Consider the following 25,654-nt stretch of genomic DNA (forward strand, 5'->3'; position numbering starts at 1 on the left):
AAACACCTGCCTACCCCTACTTTGGCAACAAAAGGTTTTTCCTACCAAAAGTTACATAGTCTTAGGCTTTAAAAATGATAAGGACAAATCCTTGGTGGTCCCCTGTTTACCCCACTGTCTAATAACATGCTACTGTCAGGGTAACATGTTTGTCACAGAAAGTCATGATTTGGTTGATCTTTAAATAAATAAAATTTATTCCTTCAGTCAGGTAATACTGCACAGGGTCAGCTACAAGTCTTGTAGCCTGAGTAATGACAGTTTTATGACAGTCAAGTTGAATTCCAGTCATCTAGGTTACCAAGACTCCAGCACACAGCCACATAATGTCAGACAACACATTTATTTGTTTTCATCAAAGTTTCTTGTTTTTTTTTTTTTTATCATCACAAAGGCATATACTATTTACTCTGTATATTATTTGTTTTGTATGTATGTATATGTATAAACAAAAATAAGCGTACATTTTTGCTGAATAAGAAGAATATCAGCAAAGGGCAATGTAAACCATGGTCCATCTAAAACAGGTGAAAGGTGCATTAGCTCACCCTTTCCCAACTCACCCACAGTAACAGATTTGCATAGGCAAAAATGGGATTAGCCCTTAAGACAGTGGATTCCTGAATTCTTTATAGAGATGCAAAATCTAGTTCAGCTCAACACAAGTTCAAAACAAACACACATACAAACAAACAAACAGAAATATGTTGACTAGGCCAAACTCTCTTTAACCCCTCTGGTCATATACATAGTCATTTTCTGTGCACATTTTTGTTTACAGTGTTAGGCTTCAAGTAGATCTAAAAACAACTTTTACATTGACAACTAGATGTGAAATAAATTAACCAACATGAGAGGTAGTGAAAAGCCTACAGAGACGTTTGTTTTCTTTTTTATACAAAGAAAAAAAAAAACATGTCAGTAAGGCCAAAGCTTCGCAAACCTCCTCCATCCCGTTAGGACACTTCAGCTCTAGCTCGCAACCTTTATTTAATATTTTTCTTTATATATTTTTTACTCAATAAAACCATAGCCACATTTTAAAGACCCTCTCACTTGGAATCCATGGAAATTTAAAGACAAAAATCTAAACTTAGCGATGACAACTATATCACTTCACATCATCGTCATTGCTTGCAAAATCCACATTTAAAACGCAGGTATTAAAAATAAACAACTGTGTACTTCTCCCCGCTGTGTAAAAGTCACAATAAATTACGAGGAATGGACGCGAGCAGAAAACCTGGGTTTCTACCGTGTCTGTCCTCCTTGTAAAACGCTCCCAGTTTTAAACTCCAGCTTGCCCGTTAGCCCTGGGCAGAGACTCGCGCCAGCTTCAAACCTGCTGGCTGTTAGCTTCCCACAGTTACGAGTATTTAATAAGGTACACACATCTCACAATTTATAAATGTAAACTTGTTTTGATTGCACCATGATTTCAATATCTGGTTGTTGGTGAAACATTCTCATGTTACTTATATAGACTCTGAAAAAAACCTGCAAAAAAAACAAGGAAATGTAGTTCTAGTGTGCAGAAGAGGGATGTGTCTGCATGAGAGCTTTATGAGTTAAAAAGTTCCAGAGTTGTCCAAATACAAATGTCTAAAATGCTTTCACTTTGTGAAAAGGTAAAACTGTTCCAAGGAGTGAGAGTGAAAGCTGATCTTGCGGTATCAGAATTGGTAAATTACTCTGTATTCCTCTGTTTCTGGTCAACTGGGCGCATGCATGCAGAACTCTTCATTAAAGCAGCCAAGCAATATCAGTTCAAGCCCTTATGGATATTCACATAGCCTGAATGTGAGTACTATATTGCCAAAGGTTAAACAAGAGTATATTTTTAATAAGGAACACTGAAAAACTGTGGCGTGGTTATTAGTTTCAACCTGTCTTCCTGACCATTATTCACAGCAGACAGCTTTTGTACTACTGTGACATCCTGTCTGTTTCTTTTGTTGAAATAAGTCTGGAGGAAACATCAAAATCCCAGGCTCCTGCAAAGGATTTTTTTTGTATTCATTCGTTTCCTTATTTAGTTTCTCCAACAAAACCTGAAGTTGCAGTTTAGAAACAGTGGCAACAAACAAAAACTTTATATCCTGAAAGGTGTTTATTAATTAACTTTCCGACAAGTGAGACAGAGCCTCAAATTGACATCCAATTGCATTTCAAAGGCCTGCTAGGCGTCGTGCAACATCCGCTCTTATAATTAATCTAGACCAAGCTTGGCACATGAATGTTAGGTAGTTAAAGGAGCCAGAAACATGGATGCCGACATTAATCAGTGAGGAGTGGCACCGTTTCATTGACACGCTAAGATGTGGCACTACTCACCCAAACAAGCCAGGAGGTCAGCTACCTATCGAGTGCCGAATACACTCAGAGGCTCAGTTAATTACAACAAAAAAAAAAAAAAAGAAGCATATACAGCACTCATGCACTGTCTATTGTACATCCACATGTTCATGTGGATGCACATGTTCATGTTCAAATGTTTACATCATTAAAAGAAAAAATCATTTCATGTATTAAAAATGTTAATGGGAGGTTTGGCACAACCGCTTAAACTCTCCTCTTTTTTTCTCTGGTAAATGTGTCACTGTACCATAAACACACGGCCGTTACCGTAGCATGCTGTCAAAGTCTGATTAGAAAAACAAACCAGAGTGTGCGCGGCAGTGGAGTAGAAAATTAGCATGGCTAGCACAAGCATGCTAACTGCTTGACTACAGCATGCTGAAACCTAGACGGCTAGTTGAAAAGGCGAGTGTGTAGCATGACTATGCAAGCTTCTTTTACTAGCCCCGTGTGCAAGCGTTGTTATTACCAACCCTCTTCACTAGCTCTGGTATGAAGAAACAAGCGTCTTGAACAGGCAGTAGCTAACTGAAGGACCACCACACGGCAGAAGGACCAAGGCTCCACAGCCTAGCGACCAGTACTGACGTCATCACGGCATCTCTGACATCGTGTTTGGGACCTGGTTCGGCGTAACTGCTTATAACAGGCATCCAATCTCCGGTTTTTAGCCACAACTAAAGCTAAAGCCTTACAGACAAAAGCCAGGGTTTGATAACCTTTTACATTACACCCGCGCCTGCAATTTCTGCTACTGTTCTTAAAGCAGAAGCGGCTTTCTATAATGCTCAAAAATTCACTGTAAAACACTACAAGGTAAGCCCTCTTTTTCTGCTCAAGAATTAAAAAAATTTAGATGATTATTTATTTGGATTCAATGTATTTTTTCGTCTGTTTGTTTTTCTCCAGCTGTGTTTTTTCCCCTAGACTGGGCACATGTGCTTGTCAGGCCTTGATGGTCTGAACTGGAGGGAGGAGGAGGAGGAGGGAGGGAAACGAGGGTTAAAAAAAAAAAAAAAAAAAAAAAAAAAAGGGAGGTAGGGATTGGTGGACAAACTGTGGTTGCTTTCCAGAAAACCTGCAGCAGCACTTGTGCTGCCTTTTCCTGCATGTAAAGGCATTGTGATTTTCTCAGTGGAGAGATTTTTTTGTCTAAAGTTCATGAGTAATAATAATAGATGTAGCTGCCCAACCACAATTCTAGCCCTTCTCCCAGTTAACGAATCCTAAAGAAGGAAAGTGCTTGGATGGACGGATGGATTGGATGGACAGGTGGATAAATGGTAGGTGCTGCACGTGCTGCAGACACCTTCAAATCTCCTCAATAAAAATACTGCAGTAAGCCTAAAGATGTCAGAAGTTTACTTTTTCCCATCACTGGACACAGACAGCCAAACAGAGATACAGTCCTCCCCGCCCCCCTTAAATACCTCTTAATATTCAAAAACAGTTGCAGTCCGCGGCTTATATCATCAAGCGATCATAGTGAGAGAGAGTTGCATGCAGAGCCAGTGTGTCTACTGGTTAAAAGGGCAAGAAATGCCCTAAATCCCACCGACAGATAGATGTCATGTTTGGACAGTGAAGGAATGAAGAGCAAAATTAAATGAAAGACATCTGAGGAATGGGACAGACTTGAAAAAACTAAAAAGTTGTTAAAAATAATGAGTAAAGACAGAGAATATCACTAAGTAAGGGTAAAAAGCATGAGGTCTAAAATATTACAGTACAGGAACAGTGGGCTTGTCCTTTTTGTCTCTCTCTCTCGCACTCTGTTCCCACCTCCTAAGGAGTCTTTGTCCACAGTTAACCAACAGCGGGTCACTAGGTTGGCCATCTCAACTGATAGCTGATACGTGGGTTGGCCAGTCAACCATAGCGAAAAGCACAAATTGCTAGCAAAACAATCACTGGCCAGCATTAATGGTCTAAAACTGACCAATAACCACCAGCAAAGGCTGACCCACCTCCAGCGGAGAACTGGATATAAATTGCTTAAAAAATATAAATAAAAAAAACTAACAACCAGCTATCTTGGATGTCACTCGGCCATTTCAACCAAAAAAGAGGGAGAGGTTTTTCCAAACCCGACTTCTGGCACCATAGTAGTATTTGAAGTTTAAGTAGTAGTCTTGTTGGCATTTGATGGCGATGATGGAGGCTGGAGGAGACTAGGTGTCGAGGCAGGTGCGCCTCCTGCTGGCCAGGAGGTCTCTGTAAACAGAGGAGTTGAGGAAACGGGGGAAGGAGTCCCGGTGCATCAGGGTGTAGATCTGGAGTTGGGCCTCCTCGTACATCAGGTTGCTCGGCTCCGCCAGGCTCTGGTTTATTCCTTCTCTGACCCGTGAGTCCAGACTCACCTCGGGTAAGGAGAACAAAATTAAGTAGAAGTGATGATCTGTGGTTTGTTGGGACAGGAAATGTGCTAAGGACTTCAACTTCTGCATTGAATCATGCACCACCCCAGAAAGGTAACCATAATGTTGCGACAGACTGCAACCACTACAATCAGTCTGGTTGGTAGAAATAACATAAACAACATACAGAGTTGTGTTAAATTATAGTATTTACATCAAACAAAAATGAAGTAGAGATACAAACACAACAACCAGCATGCTGCTAGCAGGTTTTTAAATGACAACGATTAAAGTTGTCACTCAAGATTAAGAAAATGCATAGACCCCTGTTAAATAAAGTGACTAGGTTCTCTGACTTTACTGTATAAAGACCAATCAGGCTTCTGAGTGTAGTCATACCACAAAGGGCCTTTCTGAGGCATTACAAACCTACCAATTTGAGTAAATGTAAAGTCAGTAAGCAAATAAGCACAAATAACCTGATTAAGCAGAACATCAAATCCAATGATAGATACGGACGTTACCAGAATGGATTCAGTACATTTTAATACCACAACTCTAAAAACTGTGATGGTACTTGCTTTGTTTTTTGGTACCATCAGTACCGTAGCCATGACATGGATTAGTTACTCATCTGCAATAGTCTCGTTTTTTTTTCTTCTCCCCCCCCCCACACAGCACTGCTGCAGACAGGGTAGTACACAGCCCCGCCCCTCACTAGCAGCTGAACAGATGAACAGCAGCACAACAAATGTGACGAGGCATCTAAAAGACTAACACCCCAGTCTTTATGAAGAATTTTGTGTTGTCATCAGCGTAACTGGTAACATTAGTTGTCTGTTAAGCTATGAAGCAGACAGGAAATGAAGCAGACATAAGTCTGCAACTAGAAGCTGTGGCACCCTACCTTACCAACTCTGATCAGCAAGGAAATATGGTGCCAAGTCACCAGAAGCCACAGGAAATAAACAGATGAATACATTTGCACGAACCAGTAATGATCTAATTATTATTATTATTATTATTATCATCATTTTTTTAAATAAAAAATGCTTAATTTTGTGATTTTTTTTCCTAAGTGGCATCAGAAATAGTATTTTTCAGGGTGCTGGTGCCCAGTTTAAAATTTTAGTAATGTGAAACCCCAGCTAATACATTAATTAAATGACACTGAGGAATGGCTAGAGGAACACCGATGTGCAGAATGTGCCAGCACTAGCCTATTCCACAGAGGCTTCACTCCTAAAGCACAGTAACCAACGGATCCTCTGCCAGAGTTACTGTTCCAGACACCACAGTATACCTGCAGAGCTCCCATATCCATGTGTAAAGACCATTTTTTGTTTTTCTTTTGCAAATGAGGAATCAATCCAACTTAAAACTATAGTTGTAAATCACATTAGCACATGTCTGCATAGTAAATCAGAAATAAGAAACCACTGCCATGAACTGTGTTTACAGTTTTAGTTCAGTGACTTCTCATGGCCACATTTTTAAATTAGTGATGAACCCTACACGAAGTCTAGCTATGGCTGATGGGAAATAAAGTAGTAGCTAAATGGAAAATTTATCTTGGGAATAGTAAAGTGGTCACACTTATTCCTGATAGCGACATGCATTCCTTGGAAATTGCCCTAACACAACTAGTGGAACGAGAAAAAAAGGAAAGCATCGGCAGTTTCATTAGGATTAATTACTGGAGACTACCAAAGCAATCCATACATGGGTTTCATAAATCAGGACTAAAGATGACCCTGAGGAAACAGGTTTGCCATTTAGTGCAAGGTCTTGATTTAAAGTGTTTCGGTTGCGTTCCTGTGGTGGCTCACCTCTTTGGGTGATAATATGGACACATAATCTTCATATATGATCCTGGCCGTCTCATCAACCGCTGTGGGATCCGTCTCCTTTTTCAGCTCTTCACAGGCCAACCAGAAAAGCAGGTTGTCCTCGCTGTACTCAGAAAGCAGGAACTGCCTGAAAACCTCCCGGCCCTCCAGCGAGCGCAGCATCATCTCAAAGCTCCGTGCCCACGACAACACCTCCTCTAGGCTAGGGCGTCTACAGTAAAAAAAAAAAAAGAGAAAAAAGACACACTTGTGTTAGATTGATAGAGACACACAAATGGGAGAATAGATAGCTGAACTCACTGTTCTTCAGTAGCTTCAATACTGTCCATCTTGGTGCAGGTCTGCCGTTCACTCCTCTCCATTCTGTCTTCATTCCTGGATCAAAGGAAGAAAGTATTATACTTGCCAAAATAAAAGCCTCAATATATGTCTATTAAAATGAGCATGTTTCTTTAATATTTATGTATACACTTAGGGTCGTAACATTAAATTGACTGTGATAAACATGTCAGTGTTTTCTCTACCCCTGGATGGATTGGAGAAGGGAAAATCAATAATTCATGAATAATTTGTCATTTACATAATTTATGTGCCCTTTAATGGAGCAGAGGAGACACGTGAAGCTAATACAACATTACCTAAGTTGACTGCAAGTTATTAGATTACTGTTACTGTAATAAAAGCTTCCCAATAGGAACTAATCATCTGCTGCTGATAGCCAGGAAGCTAGTCCTACAATAGCAAAAAAAAAAAAAAAAAATGATAACATTGTTTATTCAGGTCAAACTTGTCTAATATTATAATTAAAAGTGTTCATAGGGATCATTATGCTTAAAAAATGATTTCACTTTCACCAGCATGCTACAGAACAACAACAAAACTAAACTGAAACTGCAGGAAGGAAAGGCTCAGGTCGTGAGCCTTTCTCCTCCTTTTTTGGCTTTTCCCTTTAGGGGTCACCATAGCAGATCATCTGCCTCCATCTTCCTCTGTCCCACCAGCACCTCCTTCACTACATCCATGAATCTTTTCTGTAGTGCTCCTCCAACCAAGAAACGCCATCTTCAAAATCCTTTGTCCAGTCTATCTACCTAACCAAAGCACTGCTTCACTTCTTCCGCATTCTCTTCTTTACATCCAACCAACTTGATTTCTCCTCTCATAAAGGATCTTAAGAGCTAGCCAACAACATAAGCGTAGGAGACGCTGGAGTCAAATTTACTCGGTCAGCTACATAGAGCCAGATTTATTTGTAATCCTCTGTCTATTGTTCCATGGGTACACCAGCTGTCAAATAAACCAAAGCGCAGTGCTAAACCTGGGAATTGCTTCATAATGCACAGCATCAGGAGGCAAATAAATGGCAGCTAGAGGCTTATATCAATTATATCTAAACTGACAGCATGCTCCAGTAACTGTCAGCAAGCACAGCCGCTTTGGGTTAATAAACACTTGATATATTTTTGTGTCCCAGCATCTCACGCTGTCTAAACCGTCCTCTCAGTACAGCCCCAACCTTCACTCTCTACACATATCGTTTAAAATAGCAAAGAGCTACAAACAGTGCTGTATGAAAAGTGTATCTGCATGAGTCTGAAACTATTAAAAAGGAAACGGTTATGTGGGCTGTGTTTACTGTATGCCTTACTGTTCAGCGGTTGGGTAGACTTTCCTGCAGGCCTACATTTAAGTAAATTTGCACTGTGCAGTAGCACTGTGCAGAGGCGTGTAGATAAGAGAGATATGTGGTATAAATTTAGGAGCAGGACTTAGTAATAGCAGATAAAAAATTAAATAAATAAAAAAAAAAAAAAAAGATTACCCCACCGGTCAGGACTCATGGACAAAAAGGCAGTAACACATTTAAAGATATCTCGTGTGTCAACTGAAATTTCTGCTTTCCACTACGATTACTGCAAGCTGCAGTTTTATACCATGAAGTCTCAAATGCATAACAGTGGCTTGGCAGACATTTTCTACTTCCTGCTTCTCACTAAGACACCACCTTGATAAAACCTGATAAAATGAAAGCAGCTCTGCTCTCTCAGCTGTTAATTTGTACTCTGTTAAAACAATAAAGCATCAGTTAAGGTCTTTATGCAAACACTCACGGTAGCCTCTGTGTCTATCGTAGCTCAGTCACACTTGCTGAGTCCACAATGCAACACACACTGAGCTGTCTATTTTTGTCCACACCATGGAGGATCTTTCCTTCCTCTTGCAGTCTCTTGTCAAAGTCCCCATTGTGCAGAAGTAATGGGCTAAGCTAGCCTCAGCCCCCTGGCGCCCTCACAATACTGCTAAATATACAGGCTGTTCCTCACAGCTGTTTTGCATGTGATGTGTGGTTGGAAATAGAAGGCACCCCTACCAGAATAGGGCCTTGTGTGAGGGTGGATGAGGAGGGGTTAAAGGGTAAGAGGTTGGGAGAAAATAAAAAGAAGATTAATACTTTCATACACCCCGATCCTCTAAAACGGCACAAGAGATTTCACAAACTCACACACGCCTCTACTTCTCGACTTGGCACGACTGCAAAAAAAGTGACACAGAGAGCAATATGTGCTTTACAAGCAGCTCGTATACTACTCTCAGCAGTGTCACACAGGCTGGACTAACGATCCCCGCCGGCCTCGACACTAAAATAAATAAACATATAGGGTTCTGAGGACAAATTTCCAGGCTCATTCTGGAGATCTGATATGAGTGTCTGACTGAAAAACACACAGTAGAGTCACAGTCCACAGGCTGCCACCACTTCAGATGAAGTGGTGTGAAAAAAGCAGCACATTCACCATTCACTGCCTGAAAACAATGTTTCATTCACTCCCCTCTCGCAGCAAGACTGGAGCCACAGCAAAGCAGCTATAGGAGCTGCGTACCAGCACCTGGCTTTGGTGCCTTGCTCGTGGGCAACATGGTACAGGAGGTTTTATTCTCTAAGGTGAAATCTGTATGTGACAGGATGCTGACTATTTTCTTTTTGGTTGTGTTGGATTCTGGTCCTTCAATCTGGGACAAATGCACATCATCACTGTTTTTTAAACTTAATGTTTAAAATAAATAAATAATAATGAAAAAAAAAAAATCACCAACCTTTACCAAAGTTGACCTTTTTTTAATTTTACAATCACACAACACTAAAAATTGACATTTTGGGAGAGAGATTTTTAGCCTTTTTGCATTTTTTTTTGTTTGTCAAGCCACTGACTAATACTTCCAGCTCTAATATTAATTATAGCTGAGCCACAATTGACCTGAACTTTTGAAACTGATACTCGGCTGAACTCAGCGACTCCCTGGAAACTCTGCTGGTTCCCCGAAATATCAAAACATAGAGCTGGGCGATATATCGAGTTTTTAAAACATATCGATATATTTTTATACGAGATATAGGATGTGACAATATCCTTTATATCGATATAGTCTATGTTACGTTATAATTATAGTTGTGGAGCCGCAAGTTTGCCTCTCTTTCGTCCACTTTTGTCTCTACGCAACGTTACTCCGCCTCGCCTTCACTGAAGACAACTCCCCCTTCTCCCCCATCGCTTCACGTGCAGGCAGCGACAAGATGGACACGGCAAATCTCCGTTAACGAGTTACTGCGCATCGCCCCATGCGTGGGGCTGGACAGCGTCAACGTGTTAACGAGCTAACCATGCTAACGAGCTAACCGCGCTAACGAGCTAACCGCGCTAACCCTAAAATCCTTTCATTCTCTCAAAAGTTGACAGTGCGCCTTATGTATGAATTCTGGTTGTGCTTGATGGCCGCGAACCGATTTTATGTGGTACACGGCGCTCAGCAATCTGTCAAAAATGTTTGAGTACGACTTTGGTAAGCTACGGAGCTGCACCGCTTGATAGATTGTCGGCGCATTACGGCTACCGAGGAGCTTCGCGGAGTGATACGTACTGTGCTTCAACGTAATATTACCGTATTGTGTGTGTGTATAAGGACCATAAATGGCACCTGTAAGAGACGTGGTTATGAAGCGGATTTCAAACTCCAGGCTATCAGTCACACAGTAAAACTTGGGAACCGAGCAGCTGTGAAATCTGTCTGTCTTTGTTATTACGCTCAGCGTCTTTTAGTTTACATTTTGACGGCACAATTGTGAGCTCTTTGTTTAGCACAAAAACAACATTGTTTTCTTTTATTTATGGAGCATGATTATTTAATGAATGCTCATAATTTAATTTTGAGTAATTTTTCATGTACATCTGTGCTGTATGTTAATAAAAGTGCCTGTGTGACATCTGGGACACAGCTTTGACTAAGAACTCTCTTTTTGTTCTTACTTTATGGCTTAAAAAAATATCGAGATATATATCTTATATCGCCATCCAGCTAAAAAATATCGAGATATGAATTTTGGGTCATATCGCCCAGCCCTATCAAAACATATTTTTAACCTGTCTGTTTGTGCTCAGATTTTGGTGTAAGACATAGACAATTTAGAAATGGTGACAGATGACAGGTCCGAGCTTTAAAAAATGCTCTCTAGCATTTATGTAAAGTCAAAATAATAGTTCTACTCTACTCTTCTACTCTCAACAAGAAAACAAACACACGCAAATCCCCAAATCTTGAGGTGTTTCTTCAGAGTTCATCGTGCACTTTGACGTAGCAGTCACAGCTTTCCTTCATTCCCCTGAAGCTAAAACAGTGAAAACTGTGTCAGTGTCCTGGCTATCCTTGTGTGTAACATCTGCACTGCTTTGTTAAAAATAATACAAATGATTTTCGTTTATGACTCATCTCCTTTTAACGGCGAGACAGAATGTCAACCAAAAACCCAGAAAACCAAACACATTTCATAAAAGCTCTGAACCGATTTGCATATCATTGAATATATGATCCTCTACAACCCACCATCGTGGGCAAGACCAAGGAGCTGTCAACGGACCTCAGGGACAAGATTACAGACCAGAACACGGCTGGAATGATCTACAAGACTATCAGAAAGAAACTTGGCGAGAAGGGGTCAACTGCTTGTGTCATTATTATTATTAAATTTCCCACTCGTGGGATTAATAAAGGTATCTTATCTTATCCTTCATGTAAGATCTTGCCTTATGGGTATGGATGATCATGAGGAAGTAGATCAGCCCAAAACTACATGGGAGTAGCTTGTTAATGATCTGAAGGCAGTAAGCAACACCACTGATAACACACTATGCCGTAATGGACTGAAATCTCGCAGTGCCTGTAAGGTCTCCCCGCTCGAGAAGGCACATATACAGGCCCATCTTAAGGTGGCCAGTGAATGAAATGATTCAGGAAATGATTCAGAACAGGCTTGGGGGAAAGTGTTGTAGTCATATAAAACCAAAATTGAGCTTTTTGGCATCAACTTGTTTGGAGGAACAAAAATTCTGAGTAAACAACATCATCATCTCTACAGTCGAGCACGGAGGCGGAAACATTTGGATTAGGGGCTGTTTGTGTGCCAAGGGTACAGAATGACCTCATCGCATTGAGGGGCCAATAGACAGGTGCACGTCCAGGATGCAAATCTCCCATTCCATCAAATCACTAAGAACCTCTTTTTGATTAAGATCTAGTGACTGTGGAGGCCATTTGAGAAAAGTGAACTTATTGTCGTGTTCAAGAAACCGACAATAAGGATTTGAGGTTTGTAGAACGGTGCGTTATCCTGCTGGAAACAGCCATGATGGGTTCACTGTGTTCAGTTGGTAACAAGAGGAACAAAATACATTAAGATGTCCCCACCATAGAACCACCAGCAGCAGCCTCCCTGTGAATCCCTGATACAAGATCGGATGGTTGCATGCCTTCATTTATGCCAAATTCTGACCTTGCCATCTGAACGTTACAGCAGAAATCAAGACGGAGCATTTTTCTTCCAATTTTGTAGTCTCAATTTCTTTTTCTCAGTGGTAGCCCGATCTTCTGCTGCTGCAGCTCATTTGCTTCAATGTTTAACATGTTGTGCGTTAAGAGATGCTCTTCTGCATATTTTGGTTGTAAAAAGTGGCTATTGGATTTAGTTTTTTACCGCCTATCAGCTCAATGTGGTCTGCCCATTATTCTCTAACCTCTAGTATTTTCACCCAGAGAAATGAGTTCTGTGGGATCAGTAAATCAGCAGTTTATGAAATACTCAGACCAGCCTGTCTGTCAGCAACCATGACTGTTCAAAGCCCCTTAAATCACCTTTCTTCCCCATTCTGATGCTCTGTTTGAACTTCAGCAGGTCATCCAGACCATGTCTAAATGCACTGTGCTTTTGAAAGGTGATTAGCTGATTAAAATCATCATTTTTTTAGGAAAAAAGATTCATGGACAGCATTGCTTTGCGGTCTCCCAGCACAGGGAGGACTCTGTTCACTGAGTGACAGAGTAGCAAGCTGCCGCAGTCAGTCTGCAGCCGTACACGGTATAAGAGAAAAAAAACTAAAAAGCAATCTGCTTCCAGTAATCCTCGTATATCTATATGCAGCACCACTGTTATCTTTAAGTTGTGCATATGGTGATTTTGCATGACAATGTTGTGTAGTGAATCAGAAACAGCCTGTTGCAGCTGATTACAACTCTGGAGCTCAAAATAACTCAGCAAAGCCAAAGATAGTTTAGGGGTGGCTGCCTGGTGATGAATTAAGTGGACAGCCTGTCTGCAACTAAAGACACTGAAATGCATTAAATTCCAAAAGCTTGGTTTGCATGCTCGTCTAAACCTGCTAATCTTTATTCCCGAGGGCTTAGGTAACCAGTGATGGACAATTTACATCATGTCAGCACTGGTGAGACACAATAATGAGACATTAAAAAAAATAAAATAAAATAACTAAAAAGAAAGAAAATTCAAGGAATAAATGTACATTTATTTTCTGTTTTTGCTGGTCAGTCCCCGGTTTTGTGTTGCCATTAAAAATCATAATTCATTCAGCTGAGGTAAAACTCTGTATCAGTGCAATATCACAGATTGGGCAACGGGATTAAGGGCAGGACAACTGTTTATTATTTCAGGTACCAGGGCTGCATTTTAATCTCTTAAGGCTCACACTATTAAAAATGTCTACACTGTTCAAAATAACAGCACAACACAAAAATGAAGAAACCATTAAGAAAAATAAATAATTTGTCAACTAGCTGCCTAATCACACAATGCTAAAATGCTGTTTGCATTATTGTATGATCAATTCAGACACTGGTTTTGTTCAGTGGTTCCTTTGGCCCTCTTTTGCAAAGGATAAAATCAGATCCTGCTAATCTAAAGCAAAACAGACTGCAGTTATTTATTCTGCTTGTCTGTGCTGCCAACTTATTGCTATGCAACTTTAACTGGCAATAACGGATTTTTTGGCCTCTTCAGGGCTGCAGAGGAACAACAATGACATAACCACCAGACAGCATGACATTGTCAGCACAAAGGTGTTTATTCTAATCATTTATTTAGAGCTACTTAGTGAATAACGTTCTTTGTTTCAGTTCTATGTTGGTCTCCACCTGCCATTTTAGCTGATAAACGCTACCAGCTAGTACCTAACTTGCTTTTTGGTGTTAGTCAGGAAGTATAGGTGCTCAATCACTGCAAGTGACACATTTTGCTTTGTTTTCACAGTTCAATTTAATAAACTGCTAAAAAAACAACAACCAACAAACAGCTGTGTGAGTAGTTATGGTTAGCATGAGATTATGACTTATTTTCCAAAAACATGTTGTGTGAGCGACCTTTACTGGGTGTTTCTGAAGTGAAACCACAACATCCTTGACCTTTGATCGCAAAAATGTAACCAGTTCATCCTCAGGTCTTTGGCCTAGTTTTGGTTGTGGCTGCACAGCCCTGGTTTTATTATACACAATGACATAGGTTCAAAGTTAGCTGTTGTGGCTAAAGATATCCTGCAACATTACAGCCACAATGAACCGCGTGCGCCGATGAGCCAATGGGAGTCCAGCGTGAGTTGCCATGCCAATTGTTTCAACAGTGGGGGAAAAAACAAAACCAAATAATGGAAGTAAAATGTGCAAAACAAACATGTTTACAAACTCTACCCTCTGGCGGTCATCACGGGCGAGCAGTAGAAACAAACAGCCGTGTGGGCTGTTTCTGCGGGCATCGTCTTTGCACCGTTTACATGCATCAAACTTGATGGCTGACTCAAGTTTACCAGGCCCATGTCACGCACTGTGGTTTGCAATTAACTGATAAGGTTGCTAAAAAGCACATGGTGCGCAGGAGACTTTTGTGCAAAAACTTGAAAAATATTCTCTCAAGGCACCCCTGAGATACTGCACTCACGTGAAGGATGGACAAACAAACAGAATACAACACTGGTGCTGCTTAAAAACTAATAAAGTATAGCATAATATTAGCATGGACTAGTTTTGTTAGTACAGCTTTGCATTTTCTTACCAGAGACACTTGCAGCAGCCACACCAGCAGAGGCAGCAGGTGTTGGGTCGGGGCTGTCCAGGGGCCTGGGGTGGGGCCTCAATATGAGCCGCCTGCCTTTTTCTCATCTCCACTCCACTCACACTCCGGGGCTTCACCGTAAAGAGGACGAGAACGTGCAGTTAAACATCTTATACATTCAGATGTTACAGTAGATGAGGAAACAAAACAGAAACTGTGCGACAGGTGAATTTATGTGCAGGGGAGAGAGGAAGAGCACTCAGGCAGGACAGTACAGGAACTTCCCTTCTTCATACGTTGCGAGAGTTTCTGGCACTGAGCCAAGTCTTTCACTCACCTTTGACAGAAACTACAAATTAATTTTAACCAACACAGAAAAACAGGATCTGCGTGTCACAAACACAGACAAGCAGGCACAAATTCATGAGAATTCATACCAACTCACTCAGGTTTTGTACATACGTTATGTGCAATGATGCATGACGTCAACCTAAAAAGTTATTGCGATCTTTTGCTTTGAAATGACAATAATGTACGATACCGTTACAGGTTTCTCTCCTGCTAATTCCTTCATGTTTGATTCCTCGCACATGCTGGACCAAAAACTTCTTGATCCACGACAGCTACAGTTTGACAGGCTCCAGCCTAAAACACTCACACTGGTGCTCAAGTATCCTGGGAGCACCAACGCCATTTAAAGACGTTATCGTATCAGGAACATAAATGTCCAGATGATTCGATGATGCCATTTGCTGTGCAACAAACCAACGATATCCTAGAACAACAACACGTGTAGTGTTTGCCTGCACTCTCCTTGTTGCTTCAAACAGATTTTCACTCACTATTAAAGATTCTGAAGACTAAAAACTAAAACCCCCTCTGTCAGGTCTTGGATAGTCAGACAAAGGTCATTCAAAGTGTAAAGCAAAACTACGCCCATTGTATTATTAGCATAGTCTAACATAAATAACATTTGGTGTTATTGTATCTCACTGGGGAAAACATCTTGCAGTAATGAAATTGCTGATCAATCATTGCCTCAATCAATGTGATGAATCAGGAGTCAATGAAAAAAATCTTAGAGGTATTCTGTGTTTGTTTTATCAAACTGTCTAACACCAGAAAGAAACTGAGAAACCAAGTCCGATATTGCTCTAAAGGTGCACAGGGAGAAATCAGTTGTCATAATTTTGTAAAACATCCGTCAGCCACTTCAAAAATCACTATAATTGGATATCCAGTAAGCACAGCGCAGTGTTCACTGATTGAATTGGAAACATTTGCAAAGGTTTTGTGGGCTATTTCTTTGCCGCTGCAGCTACAGCTACTTTAAGCGATGCCTAAAAATAGCCATGAGAAACAAAAATGTGCAGCTAGCAATTTTGTAGTCACACTCTGTTCTCCTTTAATTAAAGCCATCTTGGAGAGTGCTTTCCTCTCAGTAACAGCGGAATAAAAATATGGTGGCTACCTCTCTGTGACTGAATGAAAAAGAAATATTAATAATGAAATAAAATAAATAAATCGGTGGTTGCCCAGAGATTGCACTGAATTCTTCTGCTGTGGAAGACTGACTGCAAGTAGTTGCAGTGACCAGCGCAATACTGTCAACTTCACCTCATGCACAGGTCTCCAAAGTCCAACTTGGACTGACTGCAATCATTCTTAGAAAGATTGGCAGAAGTTTCTGTTTCAAATCTGTGAGGTTTTGAATTTAAATTTCTGTGGATGCAGAATTGGAGAAATAAAATCACTTTTACCGGTAGCAGCGACGAAAATTTATCTGGTGTGTCTCATCAGTTTTGCATAGGCAAACGAAAGCATGCGAATACTGGAAAAATGTTAGCAGTTATTCTTACAGTCATGATTTCTTTACTAATGTGCCACAACATGGGGAAAAAATTAATAAATAAAAAATAAAGTACAAATACATGGGGATTGCCATGAGTCTACAAAATTACACTATAGACTAGTCAGTGGGCTCCTCCATGTCTCTTCTGAACATATCTGATTTGCCAGTAAGATATTCCAGAGGAAAATTGCAGCTCTTTAATAGGAATTATGCAAATTTTGGGGTTAGAGGTGTTTATTTTTAGACAGTTTTTTAAGGACTCTTTTTTTGAGAAGGCCATTCTCAAATTCCATTATCTAGAAAAGTACCTAAACTTATTCCTTCAAAATTCTTTGGGTAAATATCTTGTACTACGGCTCTATACACACAGACTTTCAGGGGTGTAGCTCATGTTAACACAGAATGATGTAGGTGTGTAGAAACCACAGTTTTGCAGATAGAGGACTGACATTTTGTTCGCATCTTCTCATATTCATTGCACATAACTTTCTTTAAAACAGTCTAAAATGAGGAGAATGGTTTCACAGATAAAACCTGGATATGGTGGGAAAAAAATTCATCCTACCCTAGTGTGATACCCCAGGTATGACTGACGCCATGTACGAAATCCAAATCAACTTGTTTAGAGACAAGAAGTTTCCCTTATTATATCTAAAACTTCACCTACTCTTATGACCCTTATGCTATTTATAGGTTTACTTGGTGAGCTTATTATACTGGGAAAACCCTTACCTCACAGTGCCATAAGCTTTAACCGTAACGTAAAGCTCAGCTGCAAACATATACAACTAGAAATGCTAGAAAGATCAGCCACGAGGATGTCAAAACTTTAGCTTTAAAGTTTTATGCATTTACTTAGCTGGGAGGGTCTAATCAAATGCAGTATGAGAATTAAAAGTATACTGACTGAAAAAGCACTCCTACCTGTAATGTCATGGTTCAAATTAAAATCTTTTCATAAAAAATGTGAAAATCCAAATTTAAAAAAAAAAAGAAGAAAAATATAACTAATTTTCTTCTTTTTTGTTCCCTCTACTCTACAGACGGATAATTTGCTTCAATGAAGAAACATGGAAGGTACGGCTAAAAAGACAAGTCCGATATGCAAATGCTGTCGTCCGTCCAGCGGAGCAGCCATCGGTTATTTAGCAACTGGGCGGCTACCGTGGAAAAACAGGCTGTTAGACGTAAACCACAGAGAGGGTATGGCTTTGTTCCAAAGCCAAAGAAGGAGGATGCACTGACATGTCATGCAAATGGGGTGGAAATACTAACACAATAACATCAGAGGGCAAAGAAAAAAAAAAACAGATGAAAAAGATAGCTACAAGATCTGTCATACATGCAGTACATTTTTGCAAATACTAAAATAATACCAAAATAGAGGACGCCATATTAACCAAAACAATCATCATCCAAAAGTCCAACTTGACGTTGAAGCTTCCACTCTGCTTCACCATCAGGCAGTTTTTCACGAGAGCGATGCAAATGAAACTAGCGTCCTATTTCACAAATTAGTGCCACATGTAAAACGCCAGAAACATTTGCACCTTGTGCAGACTTTGACCTCGCATCAGCGCAAGCAGCGTTTGCTTTGATGAGGCACTAAGTGCAAAAAGTAAAAGAACAGAATAATGACGTCACCGTGGCACGTAAGTCGCAGCCTGCCTCCATTCTCACTTTGTTGTGGTAGGGAAAATGGTTAATAGCGTTTTCTTTACAAAAAGACAAAAACAAATAAACCGTTTGTTGAGAAACTGTGTGAGAAAAAGCATCTTACCATTAGTTATCTGAACACAAATTATTTCTAACTCTGAGTTAACAACACCTCGTTTTCAAAGATAAAGAACGTCCTTTCAAGGTGACAGATCATTTTCCATTCATGGCTAATAACCGACTGATATCAAGCACTATATACAAATAACCGGTGGGTTGCTTTGTTTCACTTCCATGAAGAAAAGACTTTTACTAAGCAACATTTAAATTCATGTCCATTCTGAGAATTACAAATGAAAATCAAAACTTCAACTTTAAAATCGAGAAGTAAAAGCCAGTCACCCTTTGCTGCCGACTCATTATCTTACACGATCTGGCAGATGTTGCTTGGTCCGTCAACCTCCAGGACCACAACTGCAAACTTTGGTTATGAACATGAACATATGACTTTTCATTTTGACCCCTTAACCAAAGCATTTGACTTTATATTTCACACAAATTTGGATCCTCACTGTGACAGTAAACTTGAAAATACAAGTTCAGTTTCTGTAAAATAAATAAATAAAAAACAATCTAAATATATTAATTAAATTACTGGGAAAGCGTGAAACTTACCATGAATTAGTGAGTTCCTAAACACAGGTCAGACAGAGCAGTCATGGCATGAGGTAATAGGTTGCTGGATGCTAGCAGGCTGGTTGACGAAGTGACTGACTGGGGGACTGTCTGAGCGTCTTTCTGACTTGCAGGAGATTTGGGGCAAGGCGAGGAGGTTCTTTTCACCACAGGGCAGAGAGGTTACTGGTATCACCATCCCTGACCAACTGGCACAGAAAGGGACACGAGAGCTGAGATGAAATGCGACCACTTCCTCCCCTCGTTTCCTTACTTCACTCGCTACTTCTGCTTCTCTCACCAACACCTCCTAAGCTTCCTCAGAACTCTGTGAAAGGGTCATTTATGGACTTGAGGGTGTAGGGAGCATTCAAAGTGCAGCATCTGTAAAACACAGAACGTGAACAAAAAGAAAACACCATGAAACACAGAAGTTGACTTTAAGTGAAAATGATCAGTCAGGAGAAATATATCCTGCAACGACAAGAAGACAGAAGCAGATACGAGCAAATGCGACACAGAGCAGAACCTCATTTTCATCCATCTAGATTAGGTGTAGATGCCCAGTTGCCCAGTTTTGGAGTTATAAGTGGTAAAGATATCTACTCTTACTTGTCTACGTGTGCTCAATTGGCAAAGATTGCAGCAGAGAAACTAAGCAGCAATGCCCTTTTCTAGAAACTACGATCTGGTTATTCATGTTTCTTGTTGTAGAACTCTTTTCTTTCTACTATCTACACGCACCGGCCAAAATAGGTATGAAACTGCCTAACATTTGAGCTCAGCTCAGCTGAGTTTATATCCTGTCACATCCTGTGTCGTTGCCAGGTGTAGTTCAAAAGAAAAACAGTTGCTGCATAAACCTGTGAACACCGGGACTTTTTCAGTCACCGGGCTTTGATTTCTAAAAAAAGATATTGTGTTTTTATTTTTTCAATGTAGTGCCCATTGAAGAACCATGAGGAAGGTGCCAATTATTTACATTAAATTCAAGACAAAGGTAGGCATTTCTTCAGCCAAAACCTCCCAAACTGAGCAGCTCACACCAAAGTAGTCTAGATAGATAAGCAGCACTACAGCCATAGGACAATGTAAAAATTTGCATTTAATTTGGGAATGGACTGTATTTTAATATACAATCAATACATGAGAGGGGTTAACGATGACAAAGATCTACTGGTTAATGAGGAAGTCGACTATGTGAAAAAGCTAGCATATTCATCTGTATTGAAAACTAGGGCTGCCACGATTTGTCGACTAGTCACGATTACGTCGACTATCAAAATCGTCGACGACTGATTTAATAGTCGACGCGTCGTTTGAAGCTTTGTAAGATCGCAAAAGACGCAGGAATAATAGCAGGATTTAAGAGTGTAATAACGGACTGAAACAGAAGATGGCAGCACAGCATGTACAAGGATGCCAGCTGCCGTTAAACCCCGAAGAAGAAGAAGCAGCTGTGTCCCAGAATTCATAGCGCGGCCCAGCTTAGTTTCCAACAATGGCGGTAGCTAGTTAGTTTTAATATTACTCTTATTATTCTTTCTGGGTCACAAAATAAACGTTTAACATATTTTCAGGCGAGAATGTAGCTGTGTAAACCTCAAATATCGGCTCAGTTTATCAGGACACCACATATTTTCAAAAGCGCTCCGACGTTTTCGGAGACGTCTGTTACCCACTAGCTCGATAGCTAGCCGGGGGCTAGGTCACTAGCGCCGTGAGAACACCGGACTCCCGGCAAATTGTTTTCAAACCCACCGCCGTCTTTCCCGACTCAGGTTAAATATATATGAGTCACTTAGATAAATTAAAAATGTTGTTGTTTGGCTTTTTTTTTTTTTTTTTTTTGTATTTTATTTGTTCCTGAGTAAATCGGTTTGGCTGAGATTAAAGTTATAGTTTTTACACAGCTGAATAAACGTCAAGCAGACAGCTGATTATCAGAAGTGTGAGATGCTGGAGAATATACTCCGGTGTCCTGTTATATTTTAGATAGCAAGGAGTTTATTAAACTTTACCGAAACAATCTGCAAATTTCATTAAAATTGAATAAACTATCATCTTGTCTTTATTTTTAGTTAGCACCTTAAAAGCTTAAAGCTGTAAGCTAATGATAGTTATATAAGAGCAGATGCTGCTGGTGCAATAAGCTGTAGTTTTACGTCCAGTGGATGATGATCTGATTAGTCGACTAATCGCATAAATAATCGGTGACTAGTCGACTATCAAAATAATAGTTTGTGGCAGCCCTATTGAAAACAGACATCAGCTGAAGCTGTACTTTTCCTCTGACGCCTTTGTGCAACAGCTTCCTCTTCTCAGCCACCAACACAGACGCTGATACCATAATACTTTACTTGTGATAAGCTAAAGGATGTGGTTAGAATAAGACCAGTTCAACCAGGAAATGCAGTAAATGGCAAATGATGCTGCGAATGCTTATCTTAAACATTTATGGTGCAAAGCATTAAGCTCACTGGCACTGCAACCCAACACTCAATCAATGTCAAAAGCCATATGCTGGATTTTGGCCCTGAGAGAGGCTGCTGTGTCTCCTAGATAGCCCTCATGCTCCATGTTCTTCATGCAGGAATTAGTGCTCCAACACCGTGCTTACTCATAACAGCAGCTTAGAGGTGTTCGCATGGTGACCTTAACACTATTGCAAATTATCAGCAGTCTGCAACTTAGAGTGTAAAATTAGCATATACAAAAAAAAGAAGATAAAGATAATATCTAATATTGAAAAGACTTACCAAACAAACTAAACTAAACATCTTCAGTTACAGTGGGTTAGCAGCCTTATCAGCTCTGATCTACAGTCCCTCACCCACCCTTGCCTATACATGGCTCATTTCCTCCACAGTGATGTCTAGCAAGATAAAGAGCAGCACAAAGAAAAAAAAAAAAAAAAGAAAAAAAAATCGAGGTTCACATGTCACTACCATCCCTCCCATATGACACAACATGCTGTCTCAATACTGCTCTACTGTAAAAGCAACATGAGGGGAGCATCAACATCCGTTCATGCCAGTTTAAACTGGTTTGAAAACAATAGTTTCCCTTGTATATTAAGAATCTATGACAAATTATTTTGCACAGCAGCTTGTTAAGATCAGGCTTTTTCATTGTACTTGTGAGTTTGCTTATTCCTGTTGCGAAGATGATCACCAACTTTAGTGATGTGCTTCCTGAATGAAATGAAGAAAATGACTATGGGAAATGTTTACGACAAAGCTCGGCCCGGTTTGGAATTTGGAGACTGATGCCCCTGATAATCCACGTGAGTGAAAAAAATTCCAATATGGCTAAATCATCCCGGGATAAAACTGCACAGGAATGGCTTTCGAAACACAACAAAGAGCCCAATCTGTGCGCTTTGTTACTGATGACGTATCGAGCCTTTTTCCGGGTCCAAGCCTCTACTGCATAGAGAGCGCTGTCAGTGTTGAAATGCTGCAGTAACACCTCCCTTGATGTTTTTGAATTGGCATGAGCTGTAAAAAGTTGTTTGGTTATTATCCTTATTCTTCTGTACAGCTTTCTGTCTTTTTAAATAGCACTATTCCTATACAAGACACCTTTAAGCTACGTTTTGTACAGTACCGATATATTCAGACATTGCTGAGATTTTGGTAGGGAATAATTTAGAACAATCCCACAAAATACTCATTACTAACCTTGTTTTGTGGATGATGTCACCTTATACCTTAAATTAATTTGTGTCTGCTGACTGGGCACCTACAGGTTTGATATGTCAATGAGAGCCCTACAAAGTCATAAAACCTCCCAAATACTTTGCCAGCGCTGCTCTTTTTATATCAGCTTACCGTAGTTGGTCTGAAGCCAGCCTTGGGGCGGGAGGCTAACAACTAGCCTAATTTCACCAACCCTTTGAAACTTCACCAGCACTTTGTTTTTCATCTTTTCATCTAGAATTCATGTAAACTGCTTCTGAATTTTAAATTCACTCAATCTCGCAAACATTTTTAATTGTTTAAAACTGATTGGGACATCTAGAAGAAGAAATACATTGATTGCTTTATTAGTGTTTAAAGAAAAGAAAAAAAACCCAACAACAACAACAACAACTGGTGCCTAAATGCTAATTCGCTATTGGGAACTAAAGAAGCTTTTGGTTGCAGAAATTAATAAGTATTCTACACTTAGCAAGAGGATTGACTTGGCTATCAAACTCCCTAAACAACCTTCAAATTAAACATTCACAAAACTCAACGGAGCCCCTGGAAAAAAAAAAAAAAAAAATCTGCTTTCAACCCTGTCAGACAACATCACAAACAAAAAGAGCTGCTCTGCTACATGTGCTGCAGACAGTCTAAAAATGACATTAGAGCTGCTCTTTTGGACACTACATGCTAACCTTATTTGTAAATTAATCTTCAAATGCTTTAAAAAAAAAATGTATGGCTTGTTAACTCTATCTATCTATCTATATCTATATATATATATATATATATATATATATATATATATATATATGAATGAGAAAGGACATATCACTGAATGCTTTTAGGGATCAATTTAAATGTCGATACTGGTGCCACCGAGTTTCACTGCTTTCAAGAATAAAAGTTGCCATCCTAGAAGCAAATAACATCAGATGCTGATAGGTCAGCTTGCATTCTGTTAGACCTCTTTGAATGAAGAGTACAGGCCTAATGAGATTAATCAGGAAGTCTCTCAGGATGCAGTTGCAACATAACCTGGGCTCCTCTGACTCAACACACCCATGGGAAACTGCAGTGATGGTGCTGCTACAGCTGTGCACTGCATGATCTCTTAACAGTGTATTACATTAGATAAATAACACACACAAAATGCACTCCCGAGTGAGAAAGTTAACAGGACAGTCGCAGAACGGAATCTTTTGAATCTCCCTGAAGGCCTGTGCATATCTTCAGATATGAAGAAGGCAATCTCATCAGACCTTGCTCTCACCCTCTGTACACTAGCTCTGCTGGCTAGCTGCTCGGCTGGTTTGTTTTGCATGGTTGTCTCCTGCAGCTGCAAGAACCATCTGAGCAGAGTCGCTGCAGGTCCGACCAGCCGGCCGGCAGAGGAGATCCCCTCGCAGCTGACACCACTGACGGCTAACGCAGTCAGAGAGGGGGCTCCACAGCGCTGTCAGCCGCACAGACATTTTACAGAAATCAAACACCACCCACTTTCTTCTCGCTAGCTTTAGCAGTCAGCCTGAGATCGGCTATCTCTCGCAGGGAGAGGAGGCGGTGGCAGCTGAGCAGCAGCTAGCGCCGTGCTAACGTCAGCTAGCCAACCCGTGTGGACCCTTAGCGCAGAATAATCACCACCTTACCCCTTTGCGGTGGGCTGTCAGTGTCCTAGGATGATAGGTGTGAAAAAGCGACGTCCCGATGCTTATTTAAAGACATCGTAAATTGGAATCCCGCGGTGTAAAGTCCATCGCCGCTGTTTTTCTGCCATCCGCCCCACTTCAGCACCGAACGCCGCCGAGCCCCTGGATGCACTGCGCAGGCGCGCTGCCACCGCCGCTCTGTGCCCGCAGTTGGTGAGAAGATGCACTGCCGAGGCTGCACACAGTCCGGTCACAGAGGATCATTATCACAGCTGTGCTGCTGCACAACTGAAGACGCCCAGTTTGCTTTAAAAACAATGCTGTATTGGCTTTGGTCAGTATCCTAAACACAAGCGAGCACACTTTCGGAAAGCCAGTCAGCCGGTAATAAAGTTAGAAGGCCACCATTCATACAAGAGGAAATGTGTCCCCGGGTTATAAACTCGTAAAAATGAACCATAAACTATCTCACATACAGACTGTCCTGATGTTAAAACAGTTTCCGCAAGAAACAGTTGCTGCACTAAAACAGAAATGGGAACAACGTTTTGCATTATTTCTCTCGTCTCAGCATAAAGCCCCATGCATTGTTAAAGCTTATCAGTGAGATTACACCGACTTCATGAAGCATATGTGTTTAGCACTTTTACAGTGTTAACACAGTATGATGATCATATTATGCTTTACATACATATGCAGACAACAAGATGCTTAAAATACGCACTTTTAAGATACAGCTTGAATACTTCTTAAATAATGCTCAGGTGAGTTTAAAGAAAGACATCTTTAAAATGTAATACATAAACACATAGTGAGGTTTTCTAAACATACATCAATGAAAAAATATACTATATTTTATATAATATATAAAATATATAGAATCGATTTATTCTGTTAATCGCAAGCTTTCCCTGTATTTCTGATTTAGTGTCACAGATTATTTTAATTGTGTTTAATTGATGTTTCCCTCATCACCGTGGAGCCTGTAGAATGCAGGCGCAATCTAGTAAATCTCAGTTTTTGGCAGTAAATATATTTTCCACTTCCACCACACGGGGGCACCACAGCTCTGCTCTGCTTTCTCTCTCTAACACACTCGGTCTTTCTCTCTCTCTTTCTCTCAAACACACACATATGCACACAAACACCTGTTCTGATGCGATGTGCCTCCCTATATGTGTG

The 25,654-nt window shown here is 40.4% G+C and overlaps 1 protein-coding gene across 1 annotated transcript; it reads right to left on the reverse strand.

The window, feature by feature from the left end:
* Window positions 1–324: 324 nt before the first annotated feature.
* Window positions 325–24,652, reverse strand: rgs17 (regulator of G protein signaling 17). Its single transcript, XM_086259122.1, has 7 exons — window positions 24,473–24,652; window positions 19,436–19,518; window positions 19,135–19,343; window positions 14,952–15,082; window positions 6,866–6,940; window positions 6,545–6,776; window positions 325–4,718 (listed from the first exon to the last, which is right to left on the reverse strand). Exons 3-7 carry the CDS (start codon window positions 19,135–19,137, stop codon window positions 4,530–4,532), a joined length of 630 nt encoding a protein of 209 aa, XP_086115248.1. The 5' UTR covers window positions 19,138–19,343; window positions 19,436–19,518; window positions 24,473–24,652; the 3' UTR covers window positions 325–4,529.
* Window positions 24,653–25,654: the final 1,002 nt, after the last annotated feature.

The sequence above is a fragment of the Aulonocara sp. 'chitande type north' Nkhata Bay genome, linkage group LG13 (assembly GCF_057382095.1).
Source record: "Aulonocara sp. 'chitande type north' Nkhata Bay isolate Kocher_YH1m ecotype deep benthic linkage group LG13, A_spYH_male_GT1.1, whole genome shotgun sequence".
NCBI classification, from domain to species: domain Eukaryota; kingdom Metazoa; phylum Chordata; class Actinopteri; order Cichliformes; family Cichlidae; genus Aulonocara; species Aulonocara sp. 'chitande type north' Nkhata Bay.